General features: G+C 40.8%; 2 protein-coding genes across 3 annotated transcripts in view; both read left to right on the top strand.

Annotated features, from left to right (window-relative positions):
• The window catches only part of zfr (zinc finger RNA binding protein), a 73189-nt gene extending 68000 nt beyond the window's left edge, over positions 1 to 5189 (top strand). Inside the window, exons 19-20 of one of the 2 annotated variants that reach the window (XM_019365637.2) lie at positions 2260 to 2357; positions 4174 to 5189. In XM_019365637.2, the coding sequence (XP_019221182.1) occupies positions 2260 to 2357; positions 4174 to 4356 (281 nt within the window). In that variant the 3' untranslated portion in view covers positions 4357 to 5189. Of the gene's footprint in view, positions 1 to 2241; positions 2358 to 4173 lie in introns of both variants that reach the window. The other variant, XM_019365636.2, reaches the window with a different exon arrangement.
• A 2719-nt stretch (positions 5190 to 7908) lies between these two features.
• fam151b (family with sequence similarity 151 member B) lies at positions 7909 to 16282 on the top strand. Its single transcript, XM_005461817.4, has 6 exons — positions 7909 to 8065; positions 8186 to 8311; positions 9307 to 9466; positions 9543 to 9760; positions 13725 to 13860; positions 14390 to 16282. Exons 1-6 carry the CDS (start codon positions 7978 to 7980, stop codon positions 14529 to 14531), a joined length of 870 nt encoding a protein of 289 aa, XP_005461874.1. The 5' UTR covers positions 7909 to 7977; the 3' UTR covers positions 14532 to 16282.
• The last annotated feature ends 152 nt before the right edge of the window (positions 16283 to 16434 follow it).

Here is a 16434-nt window from a genome sequence, read left to right as displayed (position 1 = left end):
AAGAATGACTTGGGCTTTAAAGAATGGCTTAACAAGGGTGTTGCGAAATTACAGGACTTATATGAGGAATACTCTCTAATGTCATTCAGTGAATTAAGGGCAAAGTTTAATATTCCACAGAAACACTTCTTTAAGTATTTACAACTTAGAAGTTTTATTCTGGCACACTTAAACAACTCAGTGCATCAACCCCCACTCTCCATCCTAGAAACTCATGTTACAAAAAACTGTTTTGGTAAAAGACTGGTGTCCCAGTTTTATAGCATGTTAGTTGAAAACCATAAGGACAACTCTGATGGTAGAAGACGGGAGTGGATTAGTGACTTACAAGAAGATATTTCATCTACTGAATGGAGTGAAATATGTTTAAAAGCACACACTCAAACCATTAACACTCGTTTGAGAATGATACAATTTAACTGGATAATGCGAACATATATATCCCCTGTGCAATTGAATAAATTTGATCCTAATATAATTGATCTATGCTATAAGTGTAATAGACATCAGGGTACACTATACCACTGCCTGTGGAAATGTGAAGAGATTCAAAAATTTTGGAGCTCAGTGTTACAATATATCTCTCAGATCACAACTTCCCCTGTACCGCTTTGCCCTAAGTTATGTATTTTAGGCTTGTACCCAGATGACTGTACTCTGTTGTGTGAGGAAAGAAAAATGGTCGATCTTTGTTTGCTACAGGCCAAACGCTGTATTGCATTATGTTGGAAGAATGTTGGTTGCCCCTCCTTTAACCACTGGTTAAACAACTTAACATCGAGTTTAGCTCTTGAGAAACTGACTTATATTGTTAGAAAGAAGGCTTCTGAATTTTACAACATTTGGAAGATATTTCTAGATCTACTGAGGAGTGGGGATTTGGGGGGGGCGGTGGGTGAATAAGATAACTAGGTAATGATGAATAATGTCTGAATTGCTGTTGGGAATATACTGTGTAACCTACGTTATGATTTTTTTTTTTTTTTTTTTTTTGGTTTTTTTTTTTTTTTTGAAATTGTATTTATTTGTATTGTTTGCTATCTTAAATTATTTAATTATTCACTTATTTTGAATTCTTTTAGGATTAACATTTCAATTATTATTACTATCATTATTATTAGTAGTAGTAGTAGTAGTAGTAGTAGTAGTAGTATTATTATTATTATTATTATTATTATTATTATTATTATTATTATTATTTAATACCTGCCATATGTTCATTATATTTTTGTGTTGGATACTGTTGGGAAAAAAACAAAAAAAACAAACAAACATATGTTTAAAAAAATAAAAATAAAAATAAAAATACATGCTCCAAAGGAACACTTTAAGAGCACACCAGATGCAGATGTCTAGGCGTGAACCTGTGTGCACCCATGGCTGTAGATCGGGAGACCGATCCAAATATCCTTGGGGGAGATGGCAAGCCCCAGTTTTTCTGTGATGCATCCATTGGAGCCGGGGTGTGAATGTTAGAAAGCACTTAGCACAGGAAAATGCTTGGATGAATGTATGAATGGAACAAGTTATTTGTGGTGAGTTTTTACAGCAAGTGCCATCGTTCACTGGCAATCAGGATAAGGTGGTCCGAGTTTGTAGAGTAGAAAACTGCTGTGTAAGAACCAGCCCATTTACCGCTAACTTCAGCGTTTCAAGCTGATGAAATGTGGAGACACAACATGAAACTATAGTGAAGCACATTCAGTTGATTATCAAATCTCATATTTGAGGGCTGAAAATCACCTTGGCCAGCTACTGTCAGTCAATATTGTAGGAGTACTGTTCACAGGCAGCTTTCTTACACTGGGACATCTACAGTCATGATTAAGTTGCCCTATATGGAGGACTTCCACATTCTTAGCTTGAGTCTTTGTTATGTTGGCAGATTTGTGACAAATCTGTGACAAAACAAATTTCCCACGTGTGGGACTAATAAAGGTTATCTTATCTTATTTCCTTTGGTTAGTTTTGAAAGAAGCCAAAACACTAAAGAACATGAGAAGATACCTGCAAAGTGATGTTCCACTGTGGGTACAGTGGCAGTAAAGGCTGCACTTGGTTTAAAGACATGTAATGTTTTATGCAAGAAGATATGAAGAACCAGATCTGTGACTATCAAAGGGTTTGATGGGTGGTTTTATATTCCCATTTGAAATTGTGACGTATATTCAAACCTCCAACATCTGGCCTATTGGCTGGTTGGTGTGTTGATCAGTGGGATTTGAATCCCCCCTAATGAAGTGTGTTTTTCCCCACTAGGTGGACCAGGACTGGTAGATCCCTGTGAAAAGAAGCCCGTGGATACCCTAGCAACTTTGGGAGAGCAGCAGAGAGAGGACATTACCTCAAGTGCCCAAGTAAAAAAAAAAAAAAAAAATCTGTTTCTGTAAACATGCAGACACATTTAGCATTTGAAAATGTTTAAGATGAGTTGCTGCTGCTTTTGTTTGTTTTTTAAGATTGTGGTTACACGAAGCACATAAAGCATTTCTCCTTCAAAGATCTGAGCATACCACCTGTTAATTTAAGCACCTGGCAATCTGTTTGTTGTTTGGCATCATTAGCTTTAGAGATGAGGTTGGGTTCCAGAGTTGAGGGAAAGATGAGCAACTCTGTCCTCCCTTAGATGAATACAGAACCCAGTATGTGCTCTATCCCTCGTCTGCACGCTGTCCTGTCCATCCTGCGCGTTCCCAGGGAACATCTCTGACTCTCGTTGCTCCCACCACTCTCTTCCAATAACTCTGTCTTCTGACCTCCATCCTGCTGACAGCAGTGAACCCCATGATCCTGCTAGCCTACTCTGTACTAGAGATGGCACGATACCACTTTTTTTATGTCCGATACCGATATCATAAATTTGGATATCGGCCGATACTGATATGAATCCGATATAGTGTTTTTTAATCAATAAAACTGTTTTTTTAATATCTTGCTGCATTTTGTATAAGTTCATACTCAAGTTTAAATAAACAACAACACTAAAGCTATTTTGTTATACCTGTGTGTAAAAAAAAAAAAAAAAAAAAAAAAAAAAATACACTGCACCCAAAATATTTCATAGTTCAGCAACACTGATCAATCTAATAAACTTAAACCTGCTCCATCCTTCCTATTCTGGTATTTTAAAGAGTACTTAGCAGAAATATTAAGCAACCTAACTAATAGGGTTGCAAACTCCCAGCAAAAAAAAAAAAAAGGGAACCACCCCCCCACCCTCCACCTCATGATGCTTAATCGACGTAATCAACTTTAATCTGATGCAGGGTGAAAAAAATGGACTGAAATAAATTATTTTTCAAGAATAATAAAATAAAGAAAAGTATGTCTTTGTGCCCCCTTTTCCCTGTTCATGCCCTATCGGCCCCCCTGGCTACACTTTGCTAGATCCGCCCCTGCACAGTTACCAGCCGTCAGCTAGAAAAGGATCCTGGTGTAGAAAGTAATATTAAATACATTCTAACAACAGCTTATCAAGGTTAAACGTTCTGCTGTTGTTCAGCCGCTGGTTTCCTCTTTCTGGTGAGAAGTGGGCCAAAAACAAAGAAGAGAGACGGACTCGCGACAGAAAAGCCGATCAGCTGATCATTAAGCAGTTTCACGATTGAAGTAGCAGCAGGAGAGGGAGAGAGAGGCAGTCGCTCCATATGTCGGTTGTTAAGCTTAACGTGGGAACGCTTTACAAACATTCAGAGATGAACTTACACACTTGCTTTACTTCTCTCTGGGATAACTTCCTCGGAGATGAAATGCTGGACGCATACTGCTCCGACGTGCTGCGGTTATGAGCAGAGTTACACGTGTAGCAAGTTTTGTCAGGTGCTTTTTTTTGATATTTAATGGATCAGATTACATTTTTTATTTCTGGCCGATATCCGATCCAGTAATTTAGGTCGGTATCAGACCGATACCGATACGTAATATCGGATCGGTCCATCTCTACTCTGTACTCTGTCCAGCGTGGTAGAATCCAGCTGCAGTGTTCCCAACCTTGCTTCCCTTCCTGCTGGTGCCCCAGTGGAATCACTGGCTTTCCCCCTGTGTCAAGTTTTTGCAAGTAGTTGATCAGGTCACACAAAGAGTAAATAAACCCCCCAAACGTGCACATCCGAGACTGTTGAAAGGTTTGGTTCTGCTCTTTGACTCACATGTTCTCCAACTTTGTGTGTTTAGTTTGCTCTTAGGCTGCTGGCTTTCCGTCAGATTCATAAAGTTTTGGGAATGGACCCTCTGCCGCAGATGAACCCTCGCTTCAGCATCCGCAACAGCCGGAAGCGTCGCCGTGACAACAGCGATGGCACAGACAGCTTCGAGGGCGAAGGCAAAAAAGACAAGAAAGATTACGACAGTTTCTAAGCTTGCGTTACGAATTGAATCTACATACCAGCTGTACTAAAATGTCGTATGCTCGTCTCCTGTGTACTGGCTTCTTTGTTTTTAAGCTCCAGATGTACCAGTCTAACCACAGCCTGACTTTGTATGACACACACGTGTATTGTTTTTAGTTGTAGATTTCTTACCGTGGGGGCTGAGAACTCTGTGCTAGACGGACGTTTTTACCTGACGTGCTTCTTACATAGAATCAATACAGCAGAGCTTAAGCTTGTGTCACTGCTCCCATCTCCACCTGTGTGTTTAAAGTGGAGCCGGACTGAACTGTAATGTGGGTCAGAAGGAAGCGTGAGGAGATATCAATGCCTTCATTCATCTGTACAGTTGCATTCAGAGCTGGTCTGTGTTTTTGTTGTTATTGTGAACCTTTTATTTGGCCAACAGATATGTCAAAGTTCCTGTATTACTGTGCTTAATGCGAGTGCTGTTTGATGCTGTGGTCTTGTTACGTTTCAATGCTAATCTACACTTCAGATGAAGACCTATGGGATGCAGCAGACTCAGAAGGATATTTCAGTGTTGATATATCTTTGTTAGTAGTGACATTGTAAGCCCAGGTATGTAGTTTTGTCTGTTCATTTGCATATATAATAAGTATTTGTGTAATCTATAGATGTAAAAAGACAAGTTTTGATTTGTGGAAAAAGTGGCTATGTTGACACTGCCGACTGTTCTGGCTTTTAAATTAGTTTTCTTGTGTAATGGGGATTGTATTGGCTTGCTTGCCTCATACCTTGGTTAGGTGCTAAATCAGTTCTGTCCTGAGGAAAAGGAATAAAGATTATGACTGAATGAGAGATGTCTGTCCTGCTCTGAATGCTCACTGTGCTCTGCTCGCACTTCCAGCACAGTAAATGCATTTCCACCTGTTTCTCTGGAGTACATTTTTCCTCATGGTAGCCAGTAAGTACCGTGCGGTCTCTACATTTACTCACTGAGTGACCCGTTCAACTGCTTGGTAAGGCAAGTATGTGGTCCAATCACATGGCAGTAACTCGGCATCGATCAGAATCAGAGGAACTTTATTGATCCCAGAGGGAAGTTGTTGTATACTTGCTGCTATAACAACTCAACAAGCACTTGCAGAAACAGAGATAAAGGTATAGGTATAAATATAAAGGACAAGTATGTGTGCAAATATGTTGTGTATAAAAGTGACGGTGCATGGAGGTGTGATTAATGTATGGTCAGGATGATCTGAAGCTCAAACAGCATGAGAATAGAGAGTCTCATGCTTTATATGAGTATATTCTCATATAAAGCACCTTGAGGCAACTGTTGTGATTTGGCGCTATATAAATAAAATTGAATAGATGGGGTAACTGTAGTGGTGTGCTGGTTAGTGTGTGTAGTTACAAACCACCTGTATGCAGGGCTAAGGGTTTTTCTCTCTTTGACTTTTCTGAGTCACAAAGAGAAGGAAAATGAACACACGTGTAACAAACAGTCTTAAGACGTGGTTATTTCATTGGGCCTTCAGCAAAGATGCACAGGAAACGAGGTCAAACGCCAACTGGGGAGAAGCGGGGTGACAGACGAAACAAAGCTGTCATCTCCTACGTGGCAGGTTTGTCTGAGAAATTCAGAACAGTTTTCTACAAGCGGGACATCGCAGTGCATTTCAGACCCAGCCACACACACAAGCTGTAGGTTGGCTCGACCGTGGCACATCCAAACCTGCACCAGAACCCTCGTCGCTGCTTGCAGCCTCAATTTTTATTTTATTTTAGGACCTCTTTGTTGTCTTCTCCTGTTCCACTCTTGTTTGTGGTTTTCACATGCACAGACGGCTTAATTAACAGTATGTTTCCATCCTTTTTACTGAACACTTTAACATACCTGTCATAACATCTCTGACAAAAGCTAAACGGTGAATGTTGACACATGCAGCATGTTACAAACCCCGTAACTTGTTCATAGAACAAGGCTGCAGCTGGTAGGACCAGGCTGCATGAATGTGTTAAATGCCATATTCTATGTTCCTTTTTACTAAGCAGACTAGTCTATTTCACAGTCACATCTTTAACAAACAGAAGATTCATTTAAACATTTCCTGTGATTCTGTTCATGTTGGCTTGAAATCAAATATGTCCCTCTGCTGTTACTGCAGCTTCTGCATGCGTGTACGTTGCACATTTTGGAGAAGCAAAGCATGAAATGGACACTGTGAACGTGTCTTTTAGCTGTTTTACAACCACTCTTTCAAGGTTTTTTTTTAAATAAAGGAAGGTTGGACATTGGCCTATAATTAGCTAAGACAGCTGGGTCAAGCAACAGGTTAACTGCTGCCAGCTTGAAGGCCTGTGGTACACAGCTGTTTAATAGATTGATGGACTATGTTTACAATTGAAGCATGAATTAATTCCATTGCCTTACTTTGATGGGACATTTTTACCCTTATTTATACATTTACATTTTTTCAAAATAAATCAAGTCACTTTTGACCACAACGGTTTAACTTTACATTGAACTTTGACTAATAATCAATCTATCACACTGTCAGTAGGAGAATATTTGAATGAGTCATGAGACAGTTTACTGCAAATTACACAAACAAAACTAATACAGAAAAAAAAATCAGATCTTGTGCCTGTTGCTACTAAGGATTTATTTTCAAGAGGGGAAGATGTTATCAGAATCAGCAAGTAGAAATCCACCATGTATCACCAACTGCTGCATCTGTAAGAGACAAAAACACAACAAAGAAACCCAAACATACAGCACCTGAAACACAAACATTAGAAAATACACAGATACATAAATCTAAATCATCTTATTGTGTCAGTGAGAGTGAGAATGTCTTTGTCACAAATGTACTTGATAATGAGGGTGGGAAGCTGCAGCGATGCCCCCCAGAAGCCTGGAGGCAGACTGAGGTGGAACCAGAACATGAGGTAGCTCCTTGCCTCGTGATAAATGGACTGGTTCTTCTATAGCACTTTTCTACTCTATTTGAGCACTCAAAGCACTTTACACAACAGGGGTGAGGGTGATTATAAGAAAGGTGCCGGACCAGCCCAAAACCACACGGGAGGAACTTGTTAAAGATCCTTATGCAGCTGGGATCACAGTCACCAAAAACACCATCAGCTACACTTGAGTGGATAGAAATCTGGCAGGGCCCACAAGGTCCCCCTGCTCAAGAAGGCACATTAGAAATACTGCTGAGGGAGTTTCTATCAAAGGAAAGTTGGATAGAAGTCTCTTTCTAGTCCCTGTCAGGACTCTTGCTGCAGCGTTTCGGATTAACTGAAGGCTTTTCAGGGAGTTTTTAGGACATCCTGATAATAAAGAATTACAGTAGTCCAGCCTGGAAGTAATAAATGCATGAACTAGTGTTTCAGCCTCACTCTGAGACAGAATATTTCTAATTTTAGAGACGTTTTCTTTTAGAGCTTATATTTTATTGTCTCACGTCGAATAGAATAAAGGTTGGGGGGAATTGGCTCGCTTAGATTTTGAACTGTGAAATCTCGATAAATATTGCATTGAATCAGTAAAAGACTACCGGTTCTTTTATTTTGACAATGTCGGACCGGAAATGTGTTGTTATTTATCTTCCGTTTTGGATCGCGGAGTTCGGCAATGAAAACGAATCTTTTGCTGAGTTTTCACAGAATTGCCTTAATTTTAATCGGGTGTTTTATATTTTATGTCTTGTGGAATTTAAAGGGTAAAACAGGCAGTAATGTCGAGCTTTGCAGCTACGCTCACTTATTTTAGCTAGCTCCACTTTACTGTGACAGAGAGGAGCTAATGGCTAATGAGTTCGATCCTCGTGTTCTGTTCGCAGGTGCGATGCGTGACCAAACGCTGGACTATTTCTTCAGTCGGAGTTTTATAACGAGGATGGACGCTGCCGAGGTTAGCTGGTCGCATGCAGCGAACAGCCGGAGCAGGCTGGCGGAGGCGCTCACAGGTGAGTCCGTGACGTGGCTGTCAGTCCCGCTGACGTCAACATGAAAATTCAAACACCTGACATTTTATTTTTGTTTATGTTAAAGGTCATTTTGTCTAAATCAGCCCTTGTTCTGTCCTGAAGGTTGCAGACTTCGAACTATTTTTCGTGGCCGTGTTAAGTTTCTGTTTCCTTCACATTAGCATCCGCATTAACGTAACCGTGGCTGCGTCACTCTGATAAAGGCTGAAATCATAGTTTCTCCCTGCTGACTCATGTTATCATACTTTTCAACAGAAATACAAATTTTAGAGTAAAAATATTAGAATGCATTATAATCTTTGGCTGTTGTACAGAAATATGGGAACACATTGCTTCCTCAAGCATGGCTGCTGGGAGCTTCCCATGATGCACTCAGTGTTTTTACTCAGCATGTGCTGATACATTTAATCAGTAGTTATTATTAATCTCCGGCTCTCACAGCGTGTCCTTATTGTGATTTTGTGCTGTATAAATAAAATGTAATTGTATCGTGAAGGAAGGAGCTTCATGATATGTAACATGGTTTAGAGGGCTGGTGTGTGAGCTGTGATTTATCTCAGGTCTGCCTAATAATCTGGACTCTGTAATGTTATTTATAAAGCACTTTTCTAGTCTTACTGACCAACCAAAGAACTTAAGATTAGAAGTCACATTTTAACCACGTTCTGTACACTTCGAGGACTTTATCCACCTCGCATCCGTAGCCAGCTCAGATTTTCCAGTTAACCTAACATTTAATCCATGTTTGGACTGTGGGAAGAGGCCAGAGTCCCTGGAGAAACCCGCACAGGGAGAGCATACAAACTCCCTGTAGAGGCCACAGCTGGAGGTAACACAGAGCGACTGTGTGCTCGTCATACTGCGCTAACCTCCTCTGAGCTGAAAATAAAAGGATGGATTCAGTGATGTTTGCAGTTGGGATGATATTTAAGAAAGATAAGAGCCAGTTTCTAATAGGCAACAACTGTTTTCAGGTCCTTCTCTTATGATTGAAGCTGACATTGTCATGAGAGGTCGTGATCCCAAGGAGCCAATCATGGCACATCCCCCTGATACAGACAGTGACATCACTCTGAGGGAATGGCTGGAGGGAGTGAAAGAGTATGGCAAGGGGATAAAGCTGGACTTTAAGAGGTGAGAGGCAGTTTCTGTTCCACCAATGCTGTGTGGGTGTTTGTGACGCTAACGCTGAGCTATACTCTCCACATAGTATGGAGGCTGTGTCACCATCTTTAGTCCTGCTGCAGGAGGTGCTGACTGAGCCATACCGTCCTGTGTGGATCAATGCGGACATCTTCTCGGGTCCTGGGGGGCAGATCGGACCTCTGCAGCGTCACACCTTCCTCTCTGTTGTGACTCGTCTTCCCTCACACTCTGTGCTGTCTCTGGGCTGGACTACAGGATGGACTGCTGGGACAGATAATCCAGGTAAACATACCTCATCACCACTGCCTTTGTGTACACTGAGAACTCAGTTTTATTGATAATAGAAGAATAATATCATATAAACAAATGTATTCAGATTAGGGTTGGGTATCGTCACTGATTTCTAAAATCGATTCGATTCGATTTGAATCAGGGAAATTTTGCCTCAGACAGTCAGAAATATTATAATTCTGATCACGTATCGGTACATATCAATATTTTTAAATCTTTAAAAAGAAAGCTGACACTGTGAGACTTTATCAGAGGTGTGAGCATCACAGCAGAGGCCTTTGTGTCAAAGTAACTGAGGATAAAACAGAAAAACATGAAGCAGATTTTCCTGGCCTGGCTTTTTATAACAGATTACCTTAAAATGTTCTGCAGTAGAACAAAAACTGAAGAAAACTATGAATCAACATATAAACATTACCTGATGCTGCTGAAGTGAAGCAGAGCAAAGTTACAGAGGTTTGATTACAGACACAGCTGAGAGTTTTGCAATTTGAGATCATTTTAAAAAGTTTACATTTCTTCAGTATTGAACAGCAGAAATGCGGCTTTCTTGTCAGAAGTCATTTAAGTAATGAAGAAAAAAACCACACAGCGGCCCACAGCGCTGTAAACAACGGTAGACTGGTAATAAGCAAGCGAATGAGAAACTGTTCTTCAAATACACAGAGCGAGAGAGAGCTGTGCAGGAAGTGTGATTTTTTTTTTTTTTTTTTTATTGTGGTGGAGGCAAAACAGCCATAGTCACAGTGAAGTCATGACGATGTTTATCTGTAATTTGGATCTTCTTTTGCTGCTGGTTCAGTCAGTTTTTGTTGGAGAGAGATCAAACCTGCAGCTTCAGAATCTAGCGCAAAAAAAGACATAAACACAAAGCGCGGACCTGCCGACACATCAAAACGAGTGAGCTGTCGGCTTTCAGCCCCGACCGTGTCTGTGCCGTCGGGTGAGAAAGGCGACAGCTCACTGATTCTGATCCGTCGGCGGGTCCGCGCTTTGTGTTTATGTCTTTGTGCAGAATCCGTGTACCTGCACAAAGACAAAACAGCTACTGTTTTAGCTGTTTGGTGGTTGTTGAAATTTTGTAAGGTTTAACCTGAGATTCTGGCGTTTTGGGCAAAATACGTTTATATTTAAAAATCGATTCAGGATTTAATGAATCGATATCACGTTATCCAAACTGGAATTGATTTTAATCAGAAAATCAATAATCAGAACCCACCTCTAATTCAGATTAGTGGGAGAAGATGCCCCCAGCACATTTAGGACCTTTTAGTATTATGACCCATATTTGAGGGTTTTAGGATGATATTACTAAAAAGCCTAACTGCTGTTCAATACTGAAGAAATGTAAATGTTGGGTCTGCGCTTGCAGGCCCCGCTGGTTCAGAGACTTATCACCCGTGAAGGAAGCAACACATCGGCTTAACCGATTTTTAACTTGCGACGGAAGGGAAGCCTGGCCGGATCTCAGAGCTGCGACTCTGCACTCGACCTCAGACGACTCCGCCCCCAGCCTTCGCTTGCCGCCTTTTATTGAAATGCATACAGTTTACACAAGCACCACCCATTGTAAAACCCCTGTGGTGTGTCAGGCACTGTGTGTGTGTGTGTGTTTGTGTGACTTCCTGCTGATCACAAAGGGTCATCTCCCCTCACCCTGTATATAGCTTAATTCCTTTAACGATCCACCATACACAAGCACAGGTGAGGCCATAAAGGGCAGGAAGTAAACATCCTCACTAAATAAAGACACCCAGAACCTTACATGCAATGTCTGCAGTTAAACACTGAAACTAATTTCCTCCCCACCATCCTAGATGTGGAGGGGAGGAACAGAAAAATATCTGAACATGCAGTTCAAGACAAGGTTTATGAATTAAAGTACAACAATGACAACTATTATCAAAATCACCCTAACAGTAAACTTTTTAAAATGATCTCAACTTACAAAACTCTCAGCTGTCTCTATAATCAAACCTCTGTAACTTTGCTCTGCTTCACTTCAGCAGCATCAGGTAATGTTCATATGCTGATTCATGGTTTTCTTCAGTTTTGGTTCTACTGCAGAATATTTTAAGGTTCTGTGCTATAAAAAGCCACGCCAGGAACATCTGCTTCATGGTTTTCTGTTTTATCCTCAGTTACTTTGACACAAAGGCATCTGATAAAGTCTCACAGTGTCAGCTTTGTTTTATACACAGATATAAAACATGGATATGTACTGATAAGTGATCAGAATTATAATATTTCTGACTGAGTCAAAATCAGTTATAGAAATCAGTGACGATACCCAGCCCTGCTGTGGATGCCTGACCAAACCTGTCTGATAATTGTGAACTTTTTCTTGAATGAGTCTCAATTCAACTCAGTTTTATTTATATACCATCAAATCACGACAACAGTCACCTCAAAGCGCTTTATATTGCTTTATAATATTGGTAAAGACCTTACAATAATACAGAGAGATTCCAACAACCCACTGTGGCAACAGTGGGGAGGAAAAACTCAGTTTGAACAGGAAGACATCTCCAGCAGAACAAGGGTCAGGGAGGGGCAGGGCCATCTGCTGCGACAAGACCAGCCGACACTCCGACTGCGAGCCAGTCTGTGTCATATCACACAGCAAGAGCCTCCTTAATGGTTTATATGTTGTCTGTCTTGACCAACACATGACCAGCAGCGCCAAGAAATATTAGAAAACCTGCCGTCAGCTCCAGGGTTAGGACGTAGACCTGGGGCAGGTTAACGAAGAATCAGTGACTGTAGGTGGGATGGGATCTCACATCCAGAGCTGAGAATCCTACGTCCTCAACAGACCTGAGGGGTGACTGAGATGTAGTCTCTATTTACACGTATAAACCTGTAACATGGACAGTATGACAGTTCTCAAATACGCAGACAACATGGTGGTGCACCCGACTCTAATAGCCTGGCAGCATATTGTCAGCAAGTGGATTTACTCATTTACTTCTTAGAACTGAATGTTTGAAAACCAAGGAGCAGTGCTGCTGTTGAAGAGCCACCCCTGATCATGCAACAACTCACACGCTGTTTCAGCGCCTGGAGGTCAAAGGGCAGGTGGTGCAGCAGCTCGGTGCCTACCCAAGCAGTGAGGAGACTCAGAATACTTTATTAATGCCAGAGGAAACTATGCAGTCACAGTTGTTCCACGACAGCAAGGACAGTAACTAACAAGTTACAGTACCAATTAAATAATACAGTATATTACACAATAGTTCTAATAAATAAATAAATATCCCACTATCTTACATAAAAGTGAGTGTAGATAAAGCTGAAATTGAGATGCCCTCTTAGACTGACCCTCCTTTGTGCAGCTGTTGCAGTGCATACTTGTAGATGGACGTAGCCACAGGCAGGAACTATTTTCTGTCTCATTTGGGTAAATCTGTCTCTCTCTGAGCATGCTCAGCACATCACGGACTGGGTGGGAGGTTTTGTCCAGCATTCTCTGTGTCTTGGACAACCATCTGACACCATCTTGGCAGAGTCCACCTCCGTTCCCACAACGTTACTAGCCTGGTGGATCAGTGTATTTAGTCTCCGCGACCCATCCGGGTATGCAAAAGCTGCTGCTAGAAGAATAAATTCTCACCAGGAAAATACATGAATGCAACATAAGAGTTCATCCTGAGACTACAAGAACTCATGTTCATGGACTACCTTGACAGCCGAGTCAGCCAGCAGTCAGGCAGATAATGTTGGTCCAGAACTGCTGAGGAGCTCTTGCGATTTTTAATGGGGAAGAAGGCGAGAATGCCAGGCTGTTATACTGGGAACTGTGGGACCATGTGTCTGTCTCACCTGAGAGCACTTCCTGAGTGAGGTTAGAACGAGAATCAGTGAGTCCTCGGCAGACCAGAGTGACGCATCTCACATAACAAGTTTATGAAAAGTGAACTTGCATTTTGATTTGTTTTGTTTTGCTTTTGTTCAGGCTACAGTTGGGATATGGTCCATATGATGGAGAAGATATGTAGAGACCTTAAACATCCCGTCACGTTCCCAGTACGTGCAGCTCTGCTGGCCAAGTCCTTCTCCCAGCTGACATGGCTGCTGAAGCAGTCAGACAGGTGAATATCGGCCACGTCAGACGGTTTTCTCTGAGCAACACCGCAGACATGCAGTGGCTTCTTTGCTGTCTCCTGGTTGTCTGAAGAACCCATATATATGCTGGATATCAGTGTATTCATCCAATAAGTCTCATTGTGGATCAGAGTTAGTCATTAGGCTGCCAACAGTCACAGTAGTTTCTCCTTTTTACTTTGCACACATTGGTGTGGGACACAGCTGAAGCGTTATGTTACCATATAATCATAAAACGTTCTTTTAGCTTCTTAGGTGAGATCTCTGTCTGTCGAAGCAGTGAGAGAGAAAGTGTCATCATTGGACAGAAGCATGTGTGGATCACAGTTTACCTCGAGCCACACTCTTGTCTCATAGTTGTGATTTCATTGGACCATTTTAATGTTTCAATGCCACAAAGTTAGATTTTCATCTGTTGTTACAATAAAGTAAAAAAAATCAGAATAAAGTCAAATAGATGGAGTTTCCAAAACCATTCTGACATATATTAATACCTTTTTTCCTTGACATTGACAGGTACACTCTAACTGTGTGGACGGGCCACAGTGATGAGTTCTCACTGCAGGACTTGCTGCCCTACAGAGAAGAGTTTGCCACGAGCAGGATTTACTTTGACCTGCCAGACTCTCTAAGAGCACAGATCATTTCAGCACAATAAACAAATATGAATCCAGTGAGAAGTCTGGCTCTGACATTAACTGGTGCACCTGCAAGTAAAAACTAACTTTATCCTGAATTTATCTGAAGCTCACTTCCTGTTAAAACAGAGTTCATCCTCCCCACCGTCACCGACTGCTTGCTCATAGGAATCGTCTATTCATGACGATCCTCTGCGATACTGTAAGGTGTCTGCCTCACAGTATTAATGCCATGACATTAATGTTACTGGTGCTGGTGCATTTCAAATGAAAAGATGCTCTAAGCCCACTTGTATGTAATATTTTCTCACTTTTCTCTATCGATTCTTTTTTTTTTTTCAGTTGAGTCCAGTCACGTTGTGTTTTTGTTTGTTTGTTTGTTTATTTTTTAAAGAGTCTTCGTCTATTTTCAAGTGGGACAAATCAGACAGTTTCGAGCAGAAGGGGCCTCTTTCCCACAAAAGTTGGACTTTCCTTCACTTACACGACCTTGTAGCTGTGTCTTTGTGTCTTTCAGAAGCTGAGGTTAAAATTATTTTCTTAAAAATATATATAGTTCAAGTTACACTGGATAACAAAGTGCATGTGGTTAAATCCAGGTCATAATGTTCTATTTGGTACTTTGATTAGTAAACCATGAGGAACATCTGTTGGGCGTCACACATAATATCCAGAATCAGTGTTCTGTTGAGAAAGGCAGCGTTGAAAGAGCTTCAAGTCCCCCCAGCTTACCTCTCATCACATCTTCACAGGGCAAAAGGTCTTAACATGTAGCTTTTATGTTAAAATGATGCCAAAACAGTCATTTTACTCATAGCACTGGGATAACATACTGACCACAATATAAACTTACACACTTACATTTCATATGGAGTGACTTCAGTGACCTCAGAGGCTGTGAGTGAAACGGTGGGAGGAGCCACTGATCTAGAAGAATGTCTGACTTTAAAAGAAATGAGTATGTTGTGATTGACAAACAGAGTTTTTGAGAGGAAAAGTGAAACAGAATATTCTTTATTTGAAACAGGCATTATGCTAATGCATGTTCATGTAAGAATGAGCTCATGATAAATGTAACTGAAGATAATTTGCATGAACTGAATGAAACACTAAAGTTACTCGAATGTGACTGAATGTTCATATGCAACAGAATTCAGTTTGTAAATAATAACACAGAAAAGAGGAAAATTTAAGTGATTTTAATGTTTAAACTTTAAATCATGTATGTGGAAAAGTCAGAGAGAGGATGGACATGGAGTGATGTTAACAGCGTGACTGGATGTCATCTCAGAAGATGTGATGTCCGGTAAGTAAGGGGGCAGAAAGGATGAGCAGGTATAAAAGCTTTGTGTAGAGGTCTTCCCTTTGTCGTCTGCAACATGAGCAGTTCAGAAGATTTGGCCTAAAGTCTTTACAGTTGGAAATTCTGGCAGAGGTGCCAGATGCATCGATGGCTGCCCGAACTGTGAACATGCAAACTGGTTTTGTATTTTTTGTCCTTTTCTCTGCTCATTTTTACTGTGTTGGATTATAGAATCAAGAGCATTTTTTATTTCCACTCAGCGCAAAAACACAGAGACAAGCGCATCTCCATGCCTGGCTGTGGTCGTTCCCTCTCCAACCTTTCTCCTCAAAAGGATCTGAACAAGGTTGGTATTAGCTTAGAGTAGGTTCATTAGATAAGTATAATTCAGGTGATTATTATTATTATTTGATTCTTCTTTTGCTTTGAACCTGTTAAATTGCTTTAATAAAATATCCTGCAGTTAAAGTCTAAATTGTAGACGTTCTCTTTTTTAACCCTTTCTGAAACAGTATTAGTAAAAAACCCGAGTATTAGTATGAACAGTTCTTACACATTATCCAGCCTTTTAAAAGTAACAGACACTTAGGGCTTAGTTTTCTATGCCACTAAATGTACCC

The sequence above is a fragment of the Oreochromis niloticus genome, linkage group LG12 (genome assembly GCF_001858045.2).
Source record: "Oreochromis niloticus isolate F11D_XX linkage group LG12, O_niloticus_UMD_NMBU, whole genome shotgun sequence".
In the NCBI taxonomy this organism is placed as follows: Eukaryota; Metazoa; Chordata; class Actinopteri; order Cichliformes; family Cichlidae; genus Oreochromis; species Oreochromis niloticus.
The sequence above is the reverse complement of the archived record's forward strand: the minus strand, read 5'-3'. Positions and strand labels throughout refer to the sequence as shown.